A 24711-nucleotide genomic window follows, 5' to 3' on the forward strand; every position below is an offset into this window, starting at 1 on the left:
TTCCATCAATTCTGTATTGTAGGAAAAAAGACTGCATTAAATTATCACAGTAACTACTAATTTAAATAGAATGCAATTTTTAGTAAGCAAAGTTTTTTGGGGAAAAAAACACCAATTTTTTCTCTTTGAATTAATTGAACCTAAAATTGAGTTTCTGTGCTGCTGTTCTAATTTACTACAAAATCCATGAGACATGATTTTTCATGCTTGTTGCAAAAATCCTTTAATACGTGGGTCCTGCAGGTTGATGTACTGTAAATTCCTGAAGTCTCTCCAAATTTCTTTGGTTTTATTTGCTTTCTCTCACAGATATGGATTATTGTGTGTTTCTCTGCTTATATTACTTCATTGATCTTTCAGTTACACTCAGCAACTAGCTTATGGCAAAAAAATGAAGCTCAGCAGAAATTTTGGAAGAAGTGAAGTATCAGTTGTTTATTTTAAAGGTTTAGTCAGTGAAAAGGAAGCAGTAGTGGTCATCTTGTAAAATGTCATGTGGCAGAATGCACAACTCAAAATATAAGCCTGCCATTTAGACCTGTTTATAAGCAGATAGCTTCATGTTAAAATTAATGTCTCCTCCTCATTCATGTATGTGAAAAACAATCCACATTGGTAGGTATGTAGCCAGGGCTCAATACAGTCTTTAAAACACATTCTGGTGAGTCTTATCAGAAAGACTGGTGTTCATACTGCCTGTTCTGGTAGGTGTGTACCACACAACACATGCATCAGACTGTCAAGGTGGGCTACACTTAGCAACATTAGTTTATATCATAAGATTTCTTCCTTCTGTCTCTCATACTACTTAATTTTCACACTGTCAGGAAGATTACTATTTTAATCAGTATTCAAAACAGTGATTAAAAACTACAAAGTTCAGACAGTTTTATTGTTGTTGGATATGTCGGTGCCAATTTTCACTTGGTTTTGATAGCTATTTTGCTGTTGTACTTCCAGAAAGATATTATTTCTTTGAGAAAAAAGCAGAATTGCTAGGTAAAAAAAAACACAAAAAAAACAAAACCTTGCAATTAACCATGTGTAGACCAGTTCATGATGTAATTGCTTTAAAGGAAAAGAGATTCAGCTCTCTCACTGCAAAGTGTAAGGTGCAAAGAATGCCTGGGGCAAAGCTGGGGATTGATGCTTTTATGACATATTCAGAGAATTTGGACCATAATGCTTCCAGGACCTTCTAAATTAAACTAAGAAGTACTCTATTCCAGGGTGTGCCCCAGAACTATGAGACTTACAGAGAAGGCTTCGTTTGAACATCATCTCCCACTTTTTGAGAAGTAAAGCCTGCATCTCTTCCTTTTTCCACCACTGCTCTAAAGACTGCAGACTTGTAGATTTGTGGCCTTCACCTGGACTTAAGATTCCTGTGCTGTATCACATGACAGATGCATGCTCATCGTCTATGCTGGGTTGCCTTCAGCTGTTTTTCAAATGCTGTCCCTTTCTCAAGTGTCACATGCCAGTCGGGGGAGGGTCTTTTAATTCAGCCTTGTGCCACCTCGGGGAGCAAAGGCAACTCCTTGGATTAGTCCAACTCCTTACCTATGGAATGCTCTCGTCAAGCATCCTGAGCGCTGCTTCACAGCATGGCTGATGTGATATTGTCACAAGATGATACTTGCAGGGTTTGTCTTAGGCAGAAATGCTTCTTTTCAACTCTGCAGAGGAAGATGCCAGGGGATATTTTTCCCACTTAGTGCAGAGGGAGGTTAAGAAGACATTAAAGTCAAAGATTTCCCAGCCTTTTAACTTGCCTGTAAAATGCAAGAGATTGAAAAGAACAAAGGAGTGGAAACTACAAGAGTGAGAAACTGAGAATCTGCTGAGTGTTGTGGAAAGGCAATTCACCTCAAGGAAACAGTCTCAAAGCCTAGTTGATTTTCTCGCCTTTTTGAAGATTTTGCTTATCCCTTAATCAGAAAAAGAGTCTAACAGTGCGGGTTTTGAACATGTTTTGGGTATTTTTTTTTCCTAAGTATTTCAGCTGTGAGCTGCTCATGCTGTGAATAGTTAAACTGAAAATAATTGTACTCTCATTTTCACAAGTATAAAACAAATTAATAGTAAGATTAACCTTATAGCTAAGTAGTAGACAATAAACCAAAGCAGACTTCTAATCCACCCTGCAGCAGCAATACTAAGTCAGTGTATGGAGCCTTTGGTGCTGCAGCTCATTAGAGCTGCACATCAAGCTGTCACTGCCAGAGAGCTGAGCTGTGGCTGTCAGGGAGAAACCACCATCTGTCAGTAGAACTGTATGTATGGCAGCCTGTAGCCGTACAATGAACAGGCAACTCAAGTCGTTCTCCTTTCAGATCTTAATGGTCTGTTCTGCCTATATCTTGAGATTTGGGGCAGGAATCCGTTTAAAATACCTGTAACTGTTTTAGTTTGGTTTTATTTGGTTCTTAGGATTTCTTAGTGAGAAAGAACCTTCTTTTTCTTCCTGAGTGTGGCATAGGGTGCATGGTTTTTGTGTCTGTAGCAGCTAGTTAATGAACATATTCCAGCAGTGTGCTGGTATTTGTGCCTGTAGAATCAATGTTTATGAATGAGGCATCAAAAAAAAAAAAAAAAAAAAAAAAAAAAAAAACCCAGTATAAAATAAACCTGAGCTGATACTGTCACCTGTTCTCACTCCTGCCTTTTGCAGGATGAACACCTTAAAGAACAACCTCTATCTGGCAATTTATAACAGAAACAGAAATCTATGGATTTCCCTTGCCACCCAAGAGCTGATTCAAGTGCCACAATCATTTGCAAGTGAAACTTGGCAGAGAGAGATCTCTGGCCAAAGCATTACTGACACATTATTTATAAATAATTATGTCTCAGTTGGAGAGCTCTTTAGAAGAACAAAAAGGCAGAGAAGCTTAGGAAGAAATTCACAACATAATCTATTTCTGTCTGGAAGCATTTTTGTCAAAACTAGAGTGTACACTTTGTGCATTAAAAAGCACAAGATTTCGTTCAATTTGCAAAATGAGTGGTGTCAAGAGCTGTGAAGAAAATTCCCTGAAGATTAAGTATACCCCAGCTGAGTTTTGTAACAAGGCACTTCAGCATTTCTTCAGGTAGACTTTCCTTTTCCCAATTTTCAGTTTTGTCTTTCTAGAAAGGCAAGACTTATGTAAAGAATGCAGAGAACAGTACTTCTCTTGAATTTCTTTGAATGGTGAGCCAGAATCCCTTGCTCTTATAGCACATCAATGCAGTCTTCATTACACCACTGGAAATTCACCAAAGTAGCCTACAACCAAATGTAGTCAGATGCTATTGCTTGGTCTGTCTGGAGCCTACATGTGGGATAGCTCTGCAACAATTTACTCTGCCTGCAGAAGAGTTTCTCCTGATGAAAACAAATCAAAGGAAGCATAGGAAACTCTCCACTCAATGGAAACTCTAAAGCTGTTGTGAACTCAGGCAACTGCCTTTGTATGATGATAAGAATGGGACAATGTAATAACATATATGCACCTTTCCAAGAGCAGAACTCGCCTGTAATGATGAATCTGCACAAAAACCACTGGGTTACTCTGAAAGAGCCAGAACAGTGGGTGCACATTTTAGGTGGGGTCTCTGAAAGAAGCATCAAAGATTTTAATCTAGGTGAGGATTTATGGGAATGCTATTGAAACATAACAGTTGTAATGGGTTAGGGAACTATCCCTCCCACTATTCGAAATTACCCAGACTCAGACAGTTTGCATGTAAGATGAGGCTATATTTACAGCACAGGAAAATTCACAAGCATATATACACAATATATACAAGTATTTACAATTATATACACGTAAGAAATAATACAGAAATCCAGTTTCCCTCCTGGACAAAGCAAACTGCCCAGAAGGGCTCAAAGTTACCCCCCTCTCTGTTTCCTCCTCCCTTCTATCTCAGGTGAATACACATAAACAAAGGACAGCTTAATTGCCAAATTTAGAGAATCATAGAATGTCAGAGGCTGGAAGAGACCTCAATAGATTGTCTGTCCAAGCCCTCTGCCAGAGCAGGATCACCTAGAGCAGATCACACTGGAACACAACCAGACAATTCTTGAATATCTCCAAAGAGGAGGACTCCACAACACCCCTGGGCAGCCTGTTCCAGTGTTCTGTCACCCTCACAGAGAAAAGATTTCTCCTCATTTTTAAATGAATCTTCCTGTGCTTCAGCTTCTACCCACTGCCCTTTGTCCTGTCACTGGGCATCACTGATAAGAGCCTGGCTCCATCCTGCTGGCACTCACCCTTTACATATTTATAAACATTGCTGACGTCACCCCACAGTCACCTCTTCTAAAGAGCCCCAGCTCCCTCAGTCTCCTCATAACAGAGATGTTCCATTCCCTTAATCATCTTTGTGGCTCTGCCCTGGGCTCTCTCAAGCAGCTCTCTGTTCTTCTCGAATGTGGCGGGGGCGGAGGGGAGGCAGAACTGGAAAGGGCAGGGTAGAGGGAAAGGAGAACCTCTCTCGACCTGCTAACCGCAGCCCTTCTAATACAGCCCAGAATGGCATTAGCCTTCCTGGCCACAAGAACACACTGCTGGCTCATGGCCATACTTCCATCCACCAGGACTCCCAAGTCCTTCTCCTCTTCACTGCTCTCCAGCAGGTCAGTCTCCAACCTATGCTGATACATTGTTCTTTCCCAGGTGCACAAGTCTACACTGGCCCCTGTTTAACTTCGTTAAATTTCTCTCTGCCCAACTCTCCAGCTTCTCTAAGTCTCTCTGAGTGGCAACACAACTCTCCAGTGTGTCAGCCACTCCATCCAGCTTGGTGTTATCAGCAAACTTACTGACAGTGCTCTCCATGCCCTCATCCAGGTCATTAATGAATACTTTGAAGATATTGAAGAGGCAAGATACTGAAGCAGATCAGGGTTAAAAAAGAAGCAATTAGATCGAACACAGACCAGACCAGACAAAGAAAGGAACAGGGCAATGTCCCAGAACAAAAATGAGATTACATGGTCTATGTTTTGACTTTTTAATCCCACTCAGCACACCAATGAATGATACAGACACCATTGTTATTTTCTTTGCACAACCAATGATCTAATTTCTCTCATTAAAGTATTCCAATTAGCCTTGTACCAGCACAACAACAGACAGGGCATACAAGTGTGTATCACACAGACATTTGGAGGACAAACCATTAGCTGAGCTTAACTCTGAAACAGTGGTCACTGATGCTATTGAAACAGATTACCATGGATAACTCTTTGAGCAGCGTCTCTGTCTAGAAGGTCATCGTTATGAGAGGTGACCACACTAAAATGCTACAGTTGTTTTGTACTTTATGCACAGAAGACAGCAGTGCTTGAGTGCAAGACTTAAAAAAACTGTGATTTTATTTTCTTCTGTATCATTATGTCAGCTGCCATCATAAAACCAATTTAGTTCAGAGGTTCTTGTCTGCTTAGAACTTTTTCTTTTTACTTCTGTCTCTAAAATGCAGGTGGTTCGACCGTACCAGACAATGTCCAATCCCATGAGTAAATTGACAGTGCTCAACAGTATGCATTCTCATTTTATTTTGGCTGACAACGGCACTACTGGTAAATATGGAGCAGAAGTGAAACTTCGTAGACAGCTGGAAAAGCACATTTCACTTCAGAAGATAAATACAAGTGAGTAACGTTTTGCTTGTGTTATTTTGTAGCTGCAGTTGCATCAAAGACATTATAGGCAGTATACTCTGCCTATTTTGGGAAGTAGTTCTGCTGTCTAAAATTATACATGAGGTTGAAAAAAAGCAAATAATGGTGAATAATTGTGATAAAATTTGATTTTAGAGTACTCTAAGAGCACAGCACAAATAGCTGAATTTGTTTCTGGTAAGTTTCAAACTTCAGGTTCAGCCTGAAGATCTTTGGTACCCTCATCTCTTTAAAGCTATGTGCAGTTCTCATCCCATTCATTTTGTAAAGAATACTGTGGAATTAATAAAAGCAGAGAAAAGAGTTACGAAAAATAAGGGAGAGCTTTTTATGATAAAGACTTGGAGAGATTTGGAAGACAGGTGACTGAGATACATATATGTATCTAGGCATATGTGTTTCTACACCAAAATGATTCTGTGATTCTATACACTTCAGTCTCCTCTGAGTGGTGAGATGGACAGCTCTGGATAGTGTCTGGACAACTCAAACAGTCCCAAAGCCAGTCATAGCTAGAGGCAGAGATCATATCTCAGAGGAGTGTTACTATACGTTTGCATTAGATTTATTAGCTTTTCCTAGGCAGCTGTCATGAGCCACTGCCAGAGGCAGAATATGAAGTTAAATGGTCCTTTCACCTCATCTTTTGCAATCATGATTCCATATCATTCCATCTCATGAGCAGACTGAAGCCCCAGTTTTTCTCTTATATTTTCTATTTTATTTTTTAAATCTTTTCTAGTCATTTATCGTTTTCCTACACTGAGTGAAAAACAAAAAGTCATCTGTGTAATTGCTTCTGCTTGGATAAAATAAAAGAGGATATCTAAGTATTAGTAGTATTATTTCTGTAGTGTACAAGTGCTTAATTCAAATGTGGATTTTTTTTAATATATATTTTGGGATTTTTTTCCACTTTTGTTTACAATAGTTTAGCTTTTAGAAACTCCATACTATAGAAGGAAAAATAATAAGCTCTGGAAATTGAACCTTAGGTGTACATAGGGAGGAACTCTTTCTTAGGGCCTTAGCCAGGCAGGAACAAACAACCATCCGTGCTGTACCTCCATCAGATATCTCTAGGAAGAGAAGCAGCACTCATTTCTCAAAAGTGATCATATGCACAGCCTCTCTGCTTCTAAGTCTCTGCAAACATTCAATATTGAAGCCAGGAATAGTGACAAGTTTTGTCACTGTTCCTAAAACTAAATTAGACCAGGAAACACATGTAAACGCTCAGACATCAGATGGTAATGAATTGCAGGCCAGCCCAATGGGGTAAAGATAAACTAGCATGTTGGTCGTGCTTGATAACACTTTCTGTATGACGAGTAAAATCTGTGCTTGAACTACAACAGTGCTTACACCTTTCAACACCGCTACGTGAACTAGTCACGCTACAAGTCTGTTGTTTTTGCAACCTCAGAGCACATATTGCTTTTCTCAGAGATCACTGTGTAAGTGTGCACAAATATCTGTTTCCTTAGCAGCCGGAGATAGTATGATCTGATCCTAGGCTGTGATGGTTTGGGTGTTCCTCACTTCCCCACATTTTAGAAACACCCAGACTAGTCTCAGCTGGCTCTGGGAATATAAATGAAGCTATTTATTTACAGCTAGCACAATGTACAAGCAGATATTTACAGTATATACAGTTATAGACAGAAATGTACAAGGTAAAAGGTAACACAGAAACACAACTCCCCTCCGAGAAACCTGAGTCCCCAGGAGGGGCTCTCAACCACCCCTGCACCTTCCCCCTGCCTCTCTCAACCTTACCCCAATCCTAAGGAAGAATAGAGGTTCAGCCAACAGGTTATGAAGCAAAGGTGGGTTAGGCCAAATGGAAGGTTAGGTTAGGGAGATGTTGCTCAGTCAGCAGCCCAAGGCAGAGCGTGAAAATGGCGAGAGTGTTATCTAATGTTTTCGTTTCTTCTTCAGCAAGACTGTGAGTGAAGTAGACATCACCACTGTTTTCCTTTCACAGCCTATGATCTAGTTCTTCTCACCAAAACATTCTAGCTTGCTTCAAACTAGCACATAGGCTGACAAGAAATAAAATCCACATTGAAAATTAGCACATATGTTTTAATTAAACTTCAGAAAACTGTGCAATAAATGTTTTGGGGGAGGGGGTTTTGTTGGGTTTTTCTGGGGGGGGGGTTGGGTTTTTTTGTTGGTTTGCTTTTTGGGTTTTTTTTTTCAGAGGGATGTATAATAAAAAATGTGAGCTTTTGCAGTTAACACATGACAGTGTGATGGGGAAATCTTTATGTTAAAAAATAAATCTCTTTAGAGAGATTTAACTTAATTCAAATTTGAATGGAAGGTTTTTCTCTTGAAAAATGATCGATGGATGAACATCCAACTTTTGGCATTTCAAGTCAAATGCTTGCGTGACCTCTTCAAACACTTATGAAAAATCAAGGATTTCCCCTCTCTGATTTTTCTCTGCAGCCCAGCCCTCATCCCAGGAGTGTGTTTCCTTTTGCCTATCTCTGTACAATCTGTCTGTCATTTAACTTCTCTCTCCCAAATCTCTCTCTATTACAAAATGTAAAACAACTTGTGTCTCACCACACTTGTCAACATAGAAGTGTCAAGAGAACAGTTAAGAAGAAAGGCTGCTTGTAAGATTTGTACATCGTGGTCCCATGTCATCTAGAATGATTCTGCCATGTTGTTTCCCTTTCTTTTAAAATAAGGTGCCTGGGTCCTGCCCAGCCTGTAGTTAATAGAAAGGTGACCATATGGATGAGAGAAAGACCATCTGCCCTACTGGATCTGCCAAACAGGCATCCTCTTTCCAATGCCTTTCTCTCCCCTCATTTTCAGCAGAGCAGTAGAGATTCTCAGTCCTGTATGTACAGGAGCACTCCTGTACTATCTTCATCTGAACAGGAGTACATGCAGGCATGCATGTAGAATCATAGAATGATAGAACTGTTGATGTTGAAAGAGACTTTTGAGTTCATAAACTGCTGGCCCAGAGCTCACAATCCTACCACTACTGCTAAGCCACCACATCCCTAAGATCACATCCATGAGTCTTTTAAATCTTCCAGAATGATGACTCCACCACCTTCCTCGACATCCAGTTCCATTGCCTGGTAACCCTTTCTGTGAGGAAATTTTTCCTTTAATACAACCTGAACCTCCCTGGGACCAGTACTGTTCAATATATTCATCAACAACCTGGGTGAGGGCACAGACTGCACTGTCAAGGAGTTTGCTGATGACACAAAACAGGGTGGAGTGGCTGACACACCAGAAGGCTGTGCTGCCATTCCGTGAGACTTAGACAAGGTGGAGAGTTGGGCAGGGGGAAAGTGAATGAAGTTCAACAAGGACAAGAAAGAACAATCCCATGGACCAGTATAAATTGGGGACTGACCTGTTGGAGAGCAATGAAGGGGAAAAGGACCTAGGGAGCCTCACAGATGGAAGGTTGACCATAAGCCAGCAATGTGCTCTGGTGGCCAAGAAAGCCAGTGCCATTTTGGGCTGTATTAGAAGGGTGGTAAATAAGAGGTCTCCTACCCCTCTATTCTGCTGTGGTGAGGCCACATCTGGAATACTGTGGCCAGTTCTGACCCTCACAATTCAAGAAGGACGGGGAACCACATGAGAGAGTCCAGCTTTGAGCCACAAAGGTGATTAAGGGAGTGGAACATCTTCCTTATGAGGAGAGACTGAGGGTGCTGTGTCTCTTTGGTTTGCAGAGGAGGAGATTGAGGGGTGACCTTATTAATGGTTATAAATGTGTAAAGGGTGAGTGCCAAGAGAATGGAGCCAGGGTCTTCTCAGTGATGCCCAATGATAGGACAAGGAGCAATGGGTACATTTTTTTTCACTGGGAGGATGACAGAACATTGGAACAGATGACAGAACATTGGAACAGTCTGCCCAGTGTGTGGGTTGTAGAGTCTCCCTCTCTGGAAATACTCAAGGCCTGCCTGGTTGCCTTCCAGCGTGAGCTGGTATAGGTGATCCAGCTCTGGCAGGGGGGTTGGACTGGATGATCTTTCAATGTCACTTCCAACCGCAAACATTCTGTGATTCTGTGAACTTGAGTCCATTTCCTCTCATCCAGTCTCTTGTTCCATGTGAGAAGGATCAACCCGCACCTCTCTCCAGCTTCCTGTAAGGTAGCTGCACAGGGCAGCAAGGTCTCACTTCAGCCTGCTCTTCTGAGGACTAAACAATCCTAGTTCTCTCAGCTGTTCCTCATGAGGCTTGTGTTCAAGGCCCTTCAGTAGCTTAGTTGCTTTTCTAATGTATGTCCTTACTTAACATTTTTCAGTAGTGAGTATGTTGAGTGAGAATAAACACTGACAGCATCAAACTTTTGTTTGTTTTCAGTTAACCATCAAAAAAAAGAGCAGAGGGCTAGAAAACAGAACAGATAAACAGTTGGTAGCTTCTCATTTCTCAGCCTGTCCCTGTGCTGAAAAAGCAGATTTTATTATCATCTTTAAGCCAGCCTGACTTTTATATGCTAAAGAAAATATTTCTTTGAATGCTCAGTTTCCACTCTAGTTTTTATCTTTTACCACTATGAGAGCTCTTATTTTCCCCGCAACAAATATTTAGGAATTAAAGAATGCTTTCCAGGCAAGCAGAGGGTACAGTCTGCATCTGAGTTTGCAGATTCAGAACAGAACTTTTATAGAATTGTCTCAAGATCAAAAGGAAATATCAAAGATGATCTGATCAGAAATATTCCTGGGTTTCTGTTCATACAAATATTTGCCTCCTTGACTTTTTGCAGGAATTTAAAGGCAGGGAGATCACCTTAAGATATACTCTGGAAAGGAGTAAAAATAGTCTTTGTGAACATCTCTGCCATAGGGTTTGTTTGTACAGTGTTGAATATAAAAATTCATATTAAAAAAAATTTACATTGACATGCAGAATTAAAACTATTTTAGTTTGTCCTGTTCCAAAAATAGTGCATTAATGAGCAGAAAGTTTTCAAGACAGTTGTACAGAGATTTGAAAAGCAATAGAATGTCTCAGGCCAAAAGGTGTGATTTTTCAGAGACCAGTAAGTCAACTGCAGCTTGTTTCCAGCTATGATGCTATGCTTATACTGTTTCTTGGCATACGGGAATCTGCAGCATATCAGGCTGCCAGTTTACTGATTTCTGAATCCCTGCATCTGGAACTGCTTGTAATACTAAATTCTGTCTTACTGCCTTGAACGCAAGAGGATTCACAGCTATTTGTCGAATGATAGGTTTCGTATGGGCTGAAACTGAGTCTCAAAGTGGGCTATTGTCAGTACTGATAGCAATACTCAACCATCTATATGGGCTCCAACAAAATATTTGGAATCCTTCCCTGCCCTGCCACCAGTGTCTGATCTGGAGCACCCCCAAATGCTATTTGTGGTCATTCTTCCCTACAGAGCCTAGTCCTAACAAGAAGAGTGATTAACACCTTTTTAACACTCCTGCAGATCTCAGAATCACAAAAACATTCCAGTTGGAAAAGGCCTTCAGGATCATCAAATCCAACAGTTACCCCTACTCTACAAAGTTCACCCTTAAACCGTATCCTCAAGTACCACAGCCAAACGACTTTTAAATACATCCAGTGTTGGTGATTCAACCACCTCCTTGGGCAGCCCATCCCAAAGCCTGACCATCCTTCTGTGAAAATATTTTCCTAAACCTACCCAGTTGCAGCTTGAGGCTTGAGTTGTAGGTAGGTATTTGATTATTCCATAGCCTTCTAGACCAACATATACCTTAGCAGATTTTGCCTCCTCATCCTTCTTGAAGTGGAAAGCCCAAACCTGAATCCAGTATTGCAGATCCAGCCTCACCAGGGATGAACAGAGTAGAGTACTCATGCTTGACACACTCTTTCACCATAGCACTTAGAGTGTGCTTTTATATCACATTCAGGTTGACATCCAGTGTAACCCCAGGTCTATGACACCAAATCTAGTTATCTGGTTAGAACAAAAGTTCTATTCTGAACAGTCAAGATATTTATCTTGTTACAATTCTTTCCCAAGAGTGAACATGGGAAAATTGCAATTTTCCCCAGATTTTTCAATCATTTCAATCATCAATACATTTCCTCCTCCCCCAGTGCGTAGAAAGTCTTCTGCAGATTGTAGACCTTTTTCACTCCCTTTGCAGGTGATTTTTTCTAAATATTTTATACTTAAACCTCCTTTCCAGTGGGTCACAATGGTGCAAATAAATGTTTCAAAAGAAACTGCTTGAAATAGAAGAGTAGAAGAGTGCTTTAGATTGGAAGAGACCTTTAAAGGTTATCTAGCCCAAGCCCCCTTTAGTCAGTATGGATACCTTCAACTAGAGCAGGTTGCTCAGAACTGCAAACAACCCAATCTGGAACATTTCCAGGGATGGGACATCCTCTCTGGACAGCCTGGGCCAGTGTATCACCATACTCAGTGTAAAATGTTTCTCTCTTCTCTCTAGTCTGAATCTCTGCATTTCATTTGACACAGTCTCCCGCAACATCCTACTTGCCAAGATGAACAGATATGTGTTTGATGGGTGGGCTGTTCAGTAGATAAGGAGTTGGCTGAGTGGTCACACCCAGAAGATAGTGGCTAATGTCTCAAAGTCCAGATGGAGAGCAGTGACAAGTCCCTTAGCGGTCCATACTGGGACCTGTACCATTTGTTATTTTTATCAATGATATCAACAGCAAAATCAAGTGCACCATCAGCAAGTTTGCAAGTGACACCAAGCTGAGTGTTGTCAATATGTCATAGGGACAGGATGTCATCCAGAGGGACTTCGACAAGCTGGAGAGAGGTGGGCTCAGGTGAACTTCATGAGCTTCAACGAGAGCAGGTGTAGGGTTCTGCACTATCAATACAGACTGGAGGATGAGGTGATGGGAAGCAGCCCTGTGGAAAAGAACTTGGGGTGATGAGGGACTAGAAGTTGGATACGAGCAGGCAGTGTGAGCTTGAGCCCAGAAGGCAATTCACATCCTGGGCTGCATCAAAGGAAGTGTAGCAAGCAAATCCAGAGAGGTGATTCTGCCACTTTGCTCTGGTGAGACCTCAGCTGGAGTACTGCTTTCAGGTCTGAAGCCCTCAATACAGGAAGGACATGAAGCTGATGGAGCGGGTCCAGAGGAAGGACATGAGAATGATCAGGAAGTTGGAGCACCTCTGCTGCAAAGACAGGCTGAGGAAGGTGGAGTTGTTCTGTATGGAGAAGAGAAGGCTCCAGGGAGACCTAATAGCAACTTTGCAGTGCCTTAAGGCACTGCAATACGGCTGGAGAGGGAGTGTTTATGAAGGCCTGTAGTGATAGGATGAGGGAGAATGTTTTGAAACTAGAGAAGAGTAGACTTAGATTGGATGTTAGGAAAAATTTATTTACTATGAAGGTGATTGAGCACTGGAACAGGTTGCCCAGAGAGGTGGTTGGGGCCGCATCCCTGAAGATACTCAAGGTGAGGCTCAACAGGGCTCTGGGCAGCCTGATCTAGTTGAGGATGTCCCTGCTGACTGCAGAGGGGGTTGGGCTAGATGACCTTTAGAGGTGCCTTTCAACCTGGGTGATTCTATGATATTATGAATCTCCCTCTTTTCATTTAAACCCATCGCCCCTTGTCCTGTCATGACAGGCCTTGCTCAAAAGTCTGGTCCCAGCTTTCTGATCTGCCTTTTTATGTACTGAATGGCTGCAAGAAGGTCTCTCTGGAGCCTTCTGTTCTCCAGGCTGAACAACCTCAACTTTCTCAGCCCGTTGTTACAGTAGATGACCTCTGGGCCTCCCATTATTATTGTGGTCTCCCCTAGCCACACACCAAAAGGTTCATGTCTCTGCTGTGCTGAGGGCTCCAGAGCTGGACTCAGCACTGCAGGTAGGGGTTTACTGAGCAGAGTAGATTGGTAGATAGAAATGTCTTGAGTTTCTTGAATTATTTGTTAATAACTGTTATATCTAGACTGAGAATATTCTTCCACTTATGGGATTTAAAGTATTGTTCACCCCAGGGAAATATCTTTAAATAGTGGAAATCAATGTGGTGGTGCAAACTGGGATGAATGTTTTTAAAATAGGATGCTTTTGTTTTGGTTTGGTATCTCTAGGCAGCTTAGGAGGATGCTATCATAGGATTGTTTCACTTAGAAAAGGCACATAAGATTATGCAGTTCAAATAGAAGAGATAGAACAGTTTTCACCAGAAAACTGTCAACATTGGATTAGAAATCATTTAATATCATATATTCCTGTAAGGGTGGAACAAACCTCCCAAGGTCCCCAATCTGAATCTCCTTTCAAAGTGGACTATTGCCAATATCTAGTCTGGTTTTGTGTTTTTGTTTTTTTTTTCTCCTCACCCTAGGAACATACTAATGTCCAATACAGAGACCTTAATTTATCACCAGAAAAAGGAAAGTTGTGAACTGTCTAAATACTAGAGACGACCTATTGTGAATTCTCCAATCATGACAGGCCTAATCACTACCAAAACATTTCTGTGAAGTGTGCTTAAATGTCCTGGTCATTTGCTAAGATGTGCATCGTTACCACTTCTGCAGAGCATTATTGAGTAACACAGTAGGTGCATCAGTTTTTGCCTGCAACCAGAAGCATAAAAGAAATCTCATTACAAGAAGTGTTTTGCAAGTTAAAAGTCATAAAATACTTGTTCCTGCTGCTTCTCAAATGGCTAGGTTAGAACAATTGCCAGTGTAGCAACCTAGCTAATAGGTCTGATCTGAGGACAGCTGATCATTTCAAGATGAGGTCACTCCAATAAGTTGACATGCCATTCGTTGCACCCAAATTTTGCAAATATTCTCAAGTCCTTGACGAGCTTGAGCCAGCAGTGTGCCCAGGTAGCCAAGAGAGCCAGTGGCATCCTGGCCTGCATCAGGAATGGTGTGGTCAGCAGGAGCAGGGAGGTCATTCTGCCCCTGTACTCTGCACTGGTTAGACCACACCTTGAGTACTGCGTTCAGTTCTGGGCCCCCCAGTTTAGAAGGGACATTGAGATGCTTGAGCGTGTCCAGAGAAGGGCAACGAGGCTGGGGAGAGGCCTTGAGCACAGCCCTACGAGGAGAGGCTGAGAGAGCTGGGATTGTTTAGCCTGGAGAAGAGGAGGCTCAGGGGTGACCTTATTGCTGCCTACAGCTACCTGAGGGGTGGTTGTGGCCAGGAGGAGGTTGCTCTCTTCTCTCAGGTGGCCAGCACCAGAACAAGAGGACACAGCCTCAGGCTGCACCAGGGGAAATTTAGGCTGGAGGTGAGGAGAAAGTTCTTCACTGAGAGAGTCATTGGACACTGGAATGGGCTGCCCGGGGAGGTGGTGGAGTCGCCGTCCCTGGGGCTGTTCAAGGCAAGGTTGGACGTGGCACTTGGTGCCATGGTCTAACCTTGAGCTCTGTGGTAAAGGGTTGGACTTGATGATCTGTGAGGTCTCTTCCAACCCTGATGATACTGTGTGATACTGTGTGTGTGATAATTGCCAAGCACTTGCACCATGAATGCCTGCTTTCCTTCACGTGAATAATCATACTGAAGCAGTGGAGAAGGACAAGGATGCAGGTTATTTATATGCATAAGATGATTGCACATGACCTACATAAAAGCTTTTGATTTGAATTAGAGAGGTTGTCAGTTAGTTAGGAATATTGTATGTTTTATTGTAAAAGGACATTGTGTCAGTAGAATCAGGATCTGTATGTGACTCATAGCATAGCATAGCATAGCATAACATGCACTTACAGAATATTCTTGTGTATGCTTAACTGTTTTGGGAAACATGCAATCATTTTCTTTGTCTTGCATGTATCAACAAACGTGTCTCAGTGGAAAAAATTTAAAAATTGGTGTCTGGCATGTGTTAGGAAGAAGTAATGTGCTCTTAGCAGAAGTTTAAAGGACAGAGTAAGGTCTTGTTTGATATTTACAAATCTGAGAAATGCCTTGAAAATGGATTCACCATTCACCATGTGAATGAATTCACATTCACCAATGTGCTAATGCCATTTTCCTTTTGAATCCAGACTTATTTCTTACATCAAAACCTTCATCTACCAAAAGCTATGTATCCTGGTCAGAATGCTGCTAGAATTTTCTGTTCTCTAAATAGCTGACAGAGATTTTTACCTCCTTAGAATTTCCTTTGAAAGTAGGTGAAATACAACCAGCAGTGAGGCAGTGGCATTCAAATTGATGTCAATAGCTACCATCATGGATTAAAACGTATAAAGAGCTAATGGTCACTCTAATGGTTTTAAAGAGGTTAATTTGCTTCTCCACTTGGACTGCTTAGATTTCTGCCATTATGAGACATAAACTCAGAGACAGAAAGAGTAGTGGTGAGCACTTCTAAAAAGCACTTTTATATCGTCACGAATGAACGGAACAAGGATTTAAAATATCACCTGGACAGCAGGAGTGAAGCCTTTGCTGTCAAGGGAGGGAAGAAATGTTTTTCACTAAGAGAACTCTTTACTCACCCTAAAATTATCTACTACCATCTCCTTCAGGAACATGCAGAAAAACAACTCTTTTTTTTTTTTTTTTTTTAAATTTTAAACAGTTCTTTTTCCATAAGTGCCAAAGATAATATAAAAAGGAGAACATGTAACCAAAGACATACTTGAAAGCAGAATGTTAAGCCAGAAGACATAAAGGCACTGCATGTTTAATTGCAAGTAGACACCTTCAGAGAATCAGGATGTTTCGAGTATGGTTTACTTTGCATCTTTTAAAAACTCCTTTAGTGTGCACACACATCTACCATTTTGAAGTCTACAGATCCAGAAAATGGACAGAATTATTGCTTCTTCAAAGCCAACTGTGGGTTAGAGATTAGAAGGAATTAATCTGAGTGCACCAGGCTGTTCTGGAACAGGCAGACTGTGTCGCAAGGCTTTGAAGAACAAGGTGCACTTTTATGTCGGAGCTACATGTCCATTTATGTTGAAGATGCCACAACAGATGTGTGTAGTGAGCATCAACAGTTTATAATAATCTCCCACTCTTCAGCTGCAACAACAGCATGTTAAGGGTTGTCTACGTTATCCTCCATTCTTCATTAAAATGATAGAAAATCAAATGTATACTCTACTGCAGTTTCATGAAAGGCCCAGTGCCTTTTCCTCTTTCCTAGAGACTCTAGAGCTCTCAATTCCTGTGAAATTTTACAATTCTTTATCAATCTGCATTTCACTGTTCTTATTTTAAACATGTTTGGTGGCAAACATTTGCTCTACCTCTACAGTGTCCTATTTGGAAACAGACAGACCACAGGCTTCATAACTTTTGTCCTTGTATTTAATCTTTATTCTTTATAGAGAATGTAGCTGAGTTTTGGTAAGCCTATCAGAAAAAGTTACCTTTGAGAGAGAAACTAATGGAAATGTTTGGGTGATTTGATTGGGTAGAGAAGGGAATTTGGACAAGCTAATATGTCAACAGTATCTGTTCATGTGACCCGTGGACTTCCCTTTGTCATCCTATGCCTGAGCATATATGAAAGGGGCTGGGAAGGCAAAGGGACGTTCAACTGTCATCACTGACATCTTTTCTGACCATTGCACCATCATCAAGTACATTGGAATTCTCATTTGTTTCAGATTTTCCCTTCATATTCTGTGCATCTGTAGATGCATTTCATAACTACACAGCTGGTAGTATGTAGGTAACAGACTTCTTCCTAAGAAAGAAAGCCTTGCTGCAAGTTTGACTCTTGTGAATTCTGTGCAGATCTCAGACTGTTTGAAGCTTGTTTCCTTTCAGGTTTTGTCAGAGGCCAACAACCTGGGCCTATTTCATCAAAAATAACATGTTAGTGGATTCATCAGATGAGGAAGCATATGCAGGTGAAAAAGAGTTACTGAAGCACAGATAAATACCTAAGTGACTGAGTGCCAGTGGATCCGTAAAATTCTCTCCTGGACTTGACTTTCAGCAGATACGTTTGTTGAAAACATACATGTTTTCATATGATTGATATATGAGCAAAGGAACGTAGGTCATGTCATCTTTGTAATGTAAGATTCATTGAATTCATTTTAAAAATCAGAACAAACCCATCATACTTAGAAACAGATTGTTTTAGAGTGAATCCTTTATGGGAAAATTTCTGCAGTTCTGTGCCTCACATGTTGTAGTTTTCTAGAATAGGTGAGGAAGAAGGGATCATTTTTCTGAGATGATACAGTGTCCAACATGATAAGTGTGCATGATACTTACAAGTGTGCAAAACACTGTGGTAACTTTCTAAAGTGCTGGCTGCAGTGTGGTGGTGCTCATCACCAAAAGGAACCAGGGAAAGTACCAAGAGAGATTGGGCAGAATGTGAAAATTACTGAAATTGTAGTTTCTCTTCGGTCTCTCACACTGTTACCTACAGCTGACGAGCTCCATGAAGAGCAAAATCAGTTAGGTCCAGTGATAGTGGCCTAAGAAAGAGGATGGACAGATGGGTAAGTTTTGATGAAATCCATGATGAACTCGGTGTGCAAGTCTTGAACCTGAGGTGCCAGCTTTGAAGGATATATTTTCGTCCTGTGAAAAGTAATCAAACAAGTGGTTACTGGCCTATGAGGCTCACAAATCACAGGGTTTAGTCTTACACAGGCTTTCCCTACTCTAAGATTTGTCCTTTTCCAAAGGCAGGTGTTGTAATCAAAAGAAGCTTTTTATTACTACCGTCCTAGATGTCCTTTCAAAAGGTTTTCATTACAGTCCATTATCAAATGAAGATACCTTCCAGGTATCAGTTCCACACATTTATCTGCTAGTGTCACATATGATAGGATAGCAGATAGGTAGATTTAGACTCATACATAAGGAACAATGAGAAAATGAAAACTAAAGTAGCGAAATGAGGCAGGATAGAAAGGAGAACAGGTTGGGACAAATGAACTGTGATGATGAACAAACTTAAATTTATAATAGTAACTTGAAAATGCATTTGGGAGGCATGAAAAAAGGAAGTTAGAAATTAGGTTCAATGAGCCTATGGCAGGAGACAAGTGAAAAAATAAAATCAAAAGCAAAAATTAATCCAGTGATTGTGAGCTTTCCTTTGCTATAGTGGTTCTGTATCATTCTGTCACATGTAATCCTTTATGTGGATAGGAGAAAGACAAGAGATATTCCTAGCATTTGTTGTGCAGGCTTACCAGGTCACTCTGGTTTCTCTGGTGATAGGGCATGTAATGAGTCTTCAACCATGTGGAAGTTCCACTCAATTTATGAAAATAGAAAATTGTTAAAAGTTTGTCTTTGGAGTTTTGGGGGGTTATGTTTGTTCATTTGTTTGCTTGTAATCTATAAGTTCCTTTGCTTTTATTACTAAACATTTTTTCAAGGGTCAAAAAAAAAAAACCAAAAAACTGTCTCATTTTTGCCATATCTGGAATAAGTAGTAACTGCTTCTGTTCTGAGAACGACACTGGAGATAAGGGGTGAAGAAAGATGAGAGCTGATTCTAAGAAGTGCAGTTGTCTGAAATGAAGTTTGAGCTGGTTATGGCATCTGGGTGATATTCATACCTCTCTCAGTAGAAAGACCCAGCATCTGGGGCTTCATCCTCCTGTGAAGGCAAGGTACATTCCCCTTTTTCCAGACACATTCGCTTAGTTGATAGGTATCACAGTATCATCAGGGGTGGAAGAGACCTCACAGATCATCAAGTCCAACCCTTTAACACAGAGCTCAAGGCTAGACCATGGCACCAAGTGCCACGTCCAATCTTGCCTTGAACAGCTCCAGGGACGGCGACTCCACCACCTCCCCGGGCAGCCCATTCCAGTGTCCAATGACTCTCTCAGTGAAGAACTTTCTCCTCACCTCCAGCCTAAATTTCCCCTGGTGCAGCCTGAGGCTGTGTCCTCTCGTTCTGGTGCTGGCCACCTGAGAGAAGAGAGCAACCTCCTCCTGGCCACAACCACCCCTCAGGTAGTTGTAGACAGCAATAAGGTCACCCCTGAGCCTCCTCTTCTCCAGGCTAAACAATCCCAGCTCCCTCAGCCTCTCCTCATAGGGCTTGTACTTGAGGTCTCTCACCAGCCTCGTCACCCTTCTCTGGACACGCTCAAGCAGCTTAATGTCCCTTCTAAACTGGGGAGCCCAGAACTGAACACAGGACTCAAGGTGTGGTCTAACCAGTGCAGAGTACAGGGGCAGAATGACCTCCCTGCTCCTGCTGACCACACCATTCCTGATGCAGGCCAGGATGCCACTGGCTCTCTTGGCCACCTGGGCACACTGTTGGCTCATGTTCAGGCGGGTATCAATCAGCATCCCCAGATCCCTCTCTGTTTGGCTGCTCTCCAGCCACTCCAACCCCAGCCTGTATCTCTGCATGGGGTTGTTGTGGTAATTGTTATAGTGGTAAGTTTACTGCAGCTGTAATTTGCAGAGCTATGTTTGCAGATGATCTCATGTCTTTGATATTGATACTTCCGACAAAATTGTTTGATTCAGCTCAGGGAGGTGTTTCCAAAAGGGTCTGAAGACTGAAAACAATAGATGAAAAAAATCCAAAACAAAACAAGATGTCTGTGCTATTTCTGTGTAATCTAGTAGGAAGGATCTAGATTGTTTCAGGATGTTCTCTATTATTACTTAGCCTTCCTGAGGCAATTGAGACCACAGGGAGGATCACACAGGTGTCTAGAGATGAAGTAGACACATTTCCGTGGCAACTTTTATGAAGATTGTTGTAAAACCATTACTGTTACAAATCCAGTTGTGTAGCACTTATGGAATGATTAGACAGCCCTCACTAACAATCAAAGAGCAGTATCTGTTGACTCTGTATTACTATAAGGCAAATATTACTTCAAAAGTTAAAACTTACTTTCTTCACACTTTCTAGCTCAAACTGAGTGGACTTATCCTTATTATAATTATTATAATTATATTTAATTGCTTATCCATTCCATGCAAAAGATATCCAAGCTAACAATTAAACCAATATGCTTCTGAAAGCCACTGGTTTTACATGGTATGGTGCTGCATACTCTGCTAGCCCCATGTAATAAAGGAATGGCCTGAAAGTAGGACTTCTAGAGCTAAGGACCTTCCCTGGTTTTCATTAACTTCCCAGAACCTCCAAATTCCACCATCAGTTTTAAGATATCATAAACCTCAAAATGGGGGGGGAGGAGAATCAGAAATAAATACCGCCATTTGAAATGTGACAATTAGTATTTCTGGATTTCTGCTCAAAAATCATGTTTTATCTCACATATTTAGCGTAAAACTGAGATCAGATTTGACAAAAATCTAGTTCAAAACTGTCACAGCTTGGAAGCATATGAATGATTGGTTGTTCTTAACATCACTTTGTCAGTCCTCTGCTGACAGTTAAATGAGAATTTCCACTAAATGCCAGTGATAAACAATTCTTTCATTAAAAAAAAATCCTAAAGTGTAGCCTAATCTGTGGATTAAGTAGACTGTACCTCTGCAAAACACCTGTCTTTTTGAAGCAATTAAGCATTTGTTAAACTGGCACCTGCTTCTATTCCAAATTAGTAGAATCACATGTATAAATATTCATTCATGTCATTCAAAAAATCATTTTGTTTCAGTTGTTACACATCCGAAACCTTTGCAACAATCACAGAAAACCAAACCAGTATGTACTGCTTAGAATTCACCCTATTGAAGTGCTATCAAGTTGCCTATTAGATAATAAGGTTGTAGTAAATGTGTTTAGAGTGCATTTGTGTTAGGCTTAAATAAACCTCCAAACCCAAGTTTTTCCTCCAAGGCAAGGCTTTTAAAGTCTTGTGTTTGCAAAATTTCTTTCCATTTAAAAAAAAGAATGATATTGATGAACTTTCTTGGTTTGATCATCATGTTGTAGAGTTCTGTGTGAATGTATATGAAGTATATCATACCTACAAGGGCTGGAATAACCATCTTCATTACACGAAAAGATAACATTTTCCTACTTACAGTCTCAAGTTGTGCCAGGGGAGGTATAGGCTGGATGTTAGGAGGAAGTTCTTCCCAGAGAGAGTGATTTCCCATTGGAATGGGCTGCCCAGGGAGGTGGTGGAGTCACCATCCCTAGAGATGTTCAGGAAAAGACTGGATGAGGCACTTGGTGCCATGGTCTAGTTGACTGGATAGGGCTGGGGGATAGGTTGGAATGGATGATCTTGGAGGTCTATTCCAACCTGGTTGATTCTATGAAATTCCATGAAATTCTACAGTTGTTTTGTTATGCTGCCCATTTGCCTTACCTTTAGCACTACAGTTGACTAATGCTTAAGCCAGCTGTCCACCACAAAATAGGCCCTTAAATGACATATAAGGCTGCAAGCAAGGGTGAGATTGGATCATACCTCAAAGCAACACAAATGCTTACAGCTAGCAAGAGCAGGGAAGAAAGAGGCACCAGGGAAGGGTTGTGAAACAACTCTACAGCTCACAGAGAGAGGTAGAAAGGTAGCTGTTATTCACAAATGATAGAGCTCTTGCAGGACATACACTAGTTAGAGGCCTGAAACAAATTAAGATCCTGTCATAGAAACTTTCTACTGTTAAAAGTTCATTCTCACATTATCTCAGATAATCACATGACAACCTGTGATCTGTCAGGCAGAGAAACCTGCCAATTCATGTCCCACACCATCCACACTATATCTAAGTCTAGGAAGGCATATCAGCCTGTGGACACAGAGGGTAGTGCTTTGCAGAACTGCAGAGGCCTCTTGATCATGCAAATATATCAGCTTTCATGAAGAGCTGATGAGCTGACCTGGTTCCGTGTTGCCTTATGCATGCCTGTACCCATCTGCAGTAGGTTCAGGATTCCTAGGAAGGGTGAGAGTCCTGTTTCCACACTGCACAGAGGAGTAGTGTGTGTGTGCCTAGTTTTAAGAAGACTTTGAGATGCCAAGCTGACTGCACATGCACTGTGCAGGTTTGCAGAGCTTTACTTTCCCCACGCTTTGGGACAGTTTGGAATCTTTGGGTGCATTCACATGCAGCATAAGCCTTAAGCTCTTCCATCGCATCCAGCTTCTGGAGAACTTGCTCAACAGCTGTAGTACCTTGTATGAGAGGTGTGACTCAGGTTTCTATCTGTACACCATTATTTTGCCAACCCGTGTGCAGTAACTCATTGACTACAGCTCCACGGACAGTCACAGATCCCAACTTCCCAAACAAATCTAAATAATTACCAAAATCTCCAGCTGAAACTTCCAAGTAGAAAAAGAGAACAAATATACAGGAACCCTCAGCACCACAACTGACCCGATGAAGGAGCAAAAGTGGCCAGTTGGAAATCAGCTCAGATGCACCAGCTGTTAAGGTACATAATTAGACATATTTCTGCCAGGGATGGCTTCTCCATTTCGTATCTGCTGATGTCAGAGGTTAACTTAGAAACAATAAGCAGCACACAGACATGTCCCAGTTACTCTTAAGCACCTTTGAAAACATGAGTAGTAAATGCATTTTATAGTAAATGAGGCATTCTATTGGGTTGTTGGGTCTGTAAAAAATTTAGTAACTCATGTTTAGCTCTTCATAAAAGGGTTAGTAATAATTTATAAGACAGCTATAGATTATTTATAAATACACTCACAGTATAAAATATTCATGTGTTTTCAAGACATGGGGGAAAAAAAGGCAGAGCTTCTCAGTGCAGAAGGCTTTATTAAATCTCCTTTCACACAGCACAGACATGATGCAGTTTTTTTGTTGTTTCCGTTCCCAAATTCATTAGTTTCTTCCAGTTTATTGTTTTAACTTACATATTCATGTACTAGTGCTCTGTCAAGGGGAAAACAAGAATACTTTTCTGTATACCAACATGAAGGCCTGCAAGTTGCCACTGCAGCACACCAGGACAAAAGTTCTGGTATGTGTGCACCTTCCTGGAGTCACAACTGCCAGAAAATCTTTCACTGGCCATAGAGTCAATCACATATAGAGGCTGACTAGAGGCTGACTATAAATCTTTCATTCAGTATGGCAGTCTGATTTGCAATATTACACCAACAACATTCACAATAGCTGACACTGTGAAACACTTAGCAATCTAGTTTACCCTGAAAAAAAATATGCTTATCCAAATGCTCCAATTGTAAGTTATTTTTTGGAATTAAGTAGTGATGAGCATCACAGAAATTATTTTAACTCCTCTTTGGTGCTACTTCTTCTTTTTTTGGATGAATAGAAATCAAAAGTAAAGCCACAGTTTTGTCTGTATTCTATTAATTAAATGATGAGAGACTACCTGCCTTTTCACATCTGTAGCAGGAATGTGAGATGGAGGCCTTATTACACGAGAAACAGTAACACTCAAGCTTCTGTGAGATGTTTCTTGCATACTTGCCCATGAATACAAGCCAAATATTTCCTTTGAAAATCTGAGGAAAAAAATATCTGCTCTCTAGCTTATCAGCTATTTTCAGTAGCATAAAATAGAAATGCTGAGACAAATCTGTCTAGATGCATCAAGGGGAACAAGAAGAAATTCTTCAGGTATGTTAGTGAGAAAAGGAGGACTAGGGAGAATGTGGGACCCTTCCAGAAGGGAAGTGGAGAGCTGGTGACAAAGGATATGGATAAGGCTAAGGTGCTCAATGACTTCTTCTTTTACTCAGTCTTCAATGGCAAGGGCTCCAAACACAATGCCCAAGTCCCAGAGGGCTAAAGTAAGGACTGGGAGAAGGAAGATCTGCCCACTATAATTGAAGCTCATGTTTGTGAGCACATAAGGAATCTGAACGTGCACAATTCCATGGGACCTGACAGGATCCACCCACGGGTCCTGAGGGATCTGGCAGATAAAGTTGCTAAACCACTGCCCATTAGACTGGTGAAGTTCCTGCTGACTGGAAAAGGGCAAACATAACGCCCAGCTTTAAGAAGGGGAAAAAGGAAGACCCCAGGAACTACAGACCAGTCAGTATGACCTGTATGCCTGGCAAGATGATGGAGCAGATCCTCCTGAATGCTCTGTTAAGACAAATGGAAAACAAAGCAGAGGTGATTGGTGGTTACCAGCAATGGCTTCACCAAGGACAA

General features: G+C 41.2%; 1 protein-coding gene across 1 annotated transcript in view; it reads left to right on the plus strand.

Annotated features, from left to right (window-relative positions):
* TRPM3 (transient receptor potential cation channel subfamily M member 3) overlaps positions 1 to 24711 on the plus strand; it is a 350032-nt gene that overhangs the window by 182272 nt on the left and 143049 nt on the right. Inside the window, exon 6 of the mRNA XM_064140553.1 lies at positions 5482 to 5653. Within this exon, the coding sequence (XP_063996623.1) occupies positions 5482 to 5653 (172 nt within the window). The remainder of the gene's footprint in view (positions 1 to 5481; positions 5654 to 24711) is intronic.

This window comes from Pogoniulus pusillus, chromosome Z (genome assembly GCF_015220805.1).
Source record: "Pogoniulus pusillus isolate bPogPus1 chromosome Z, bPogPus1.pri, whole genome shotgun sequence".
Lineage (NCBI taxonomy): Eukaryota > Metazoa > Chordata > Aves > Piciformes > Lybiidae > Pogoniulus > Pogoniulus pusillus.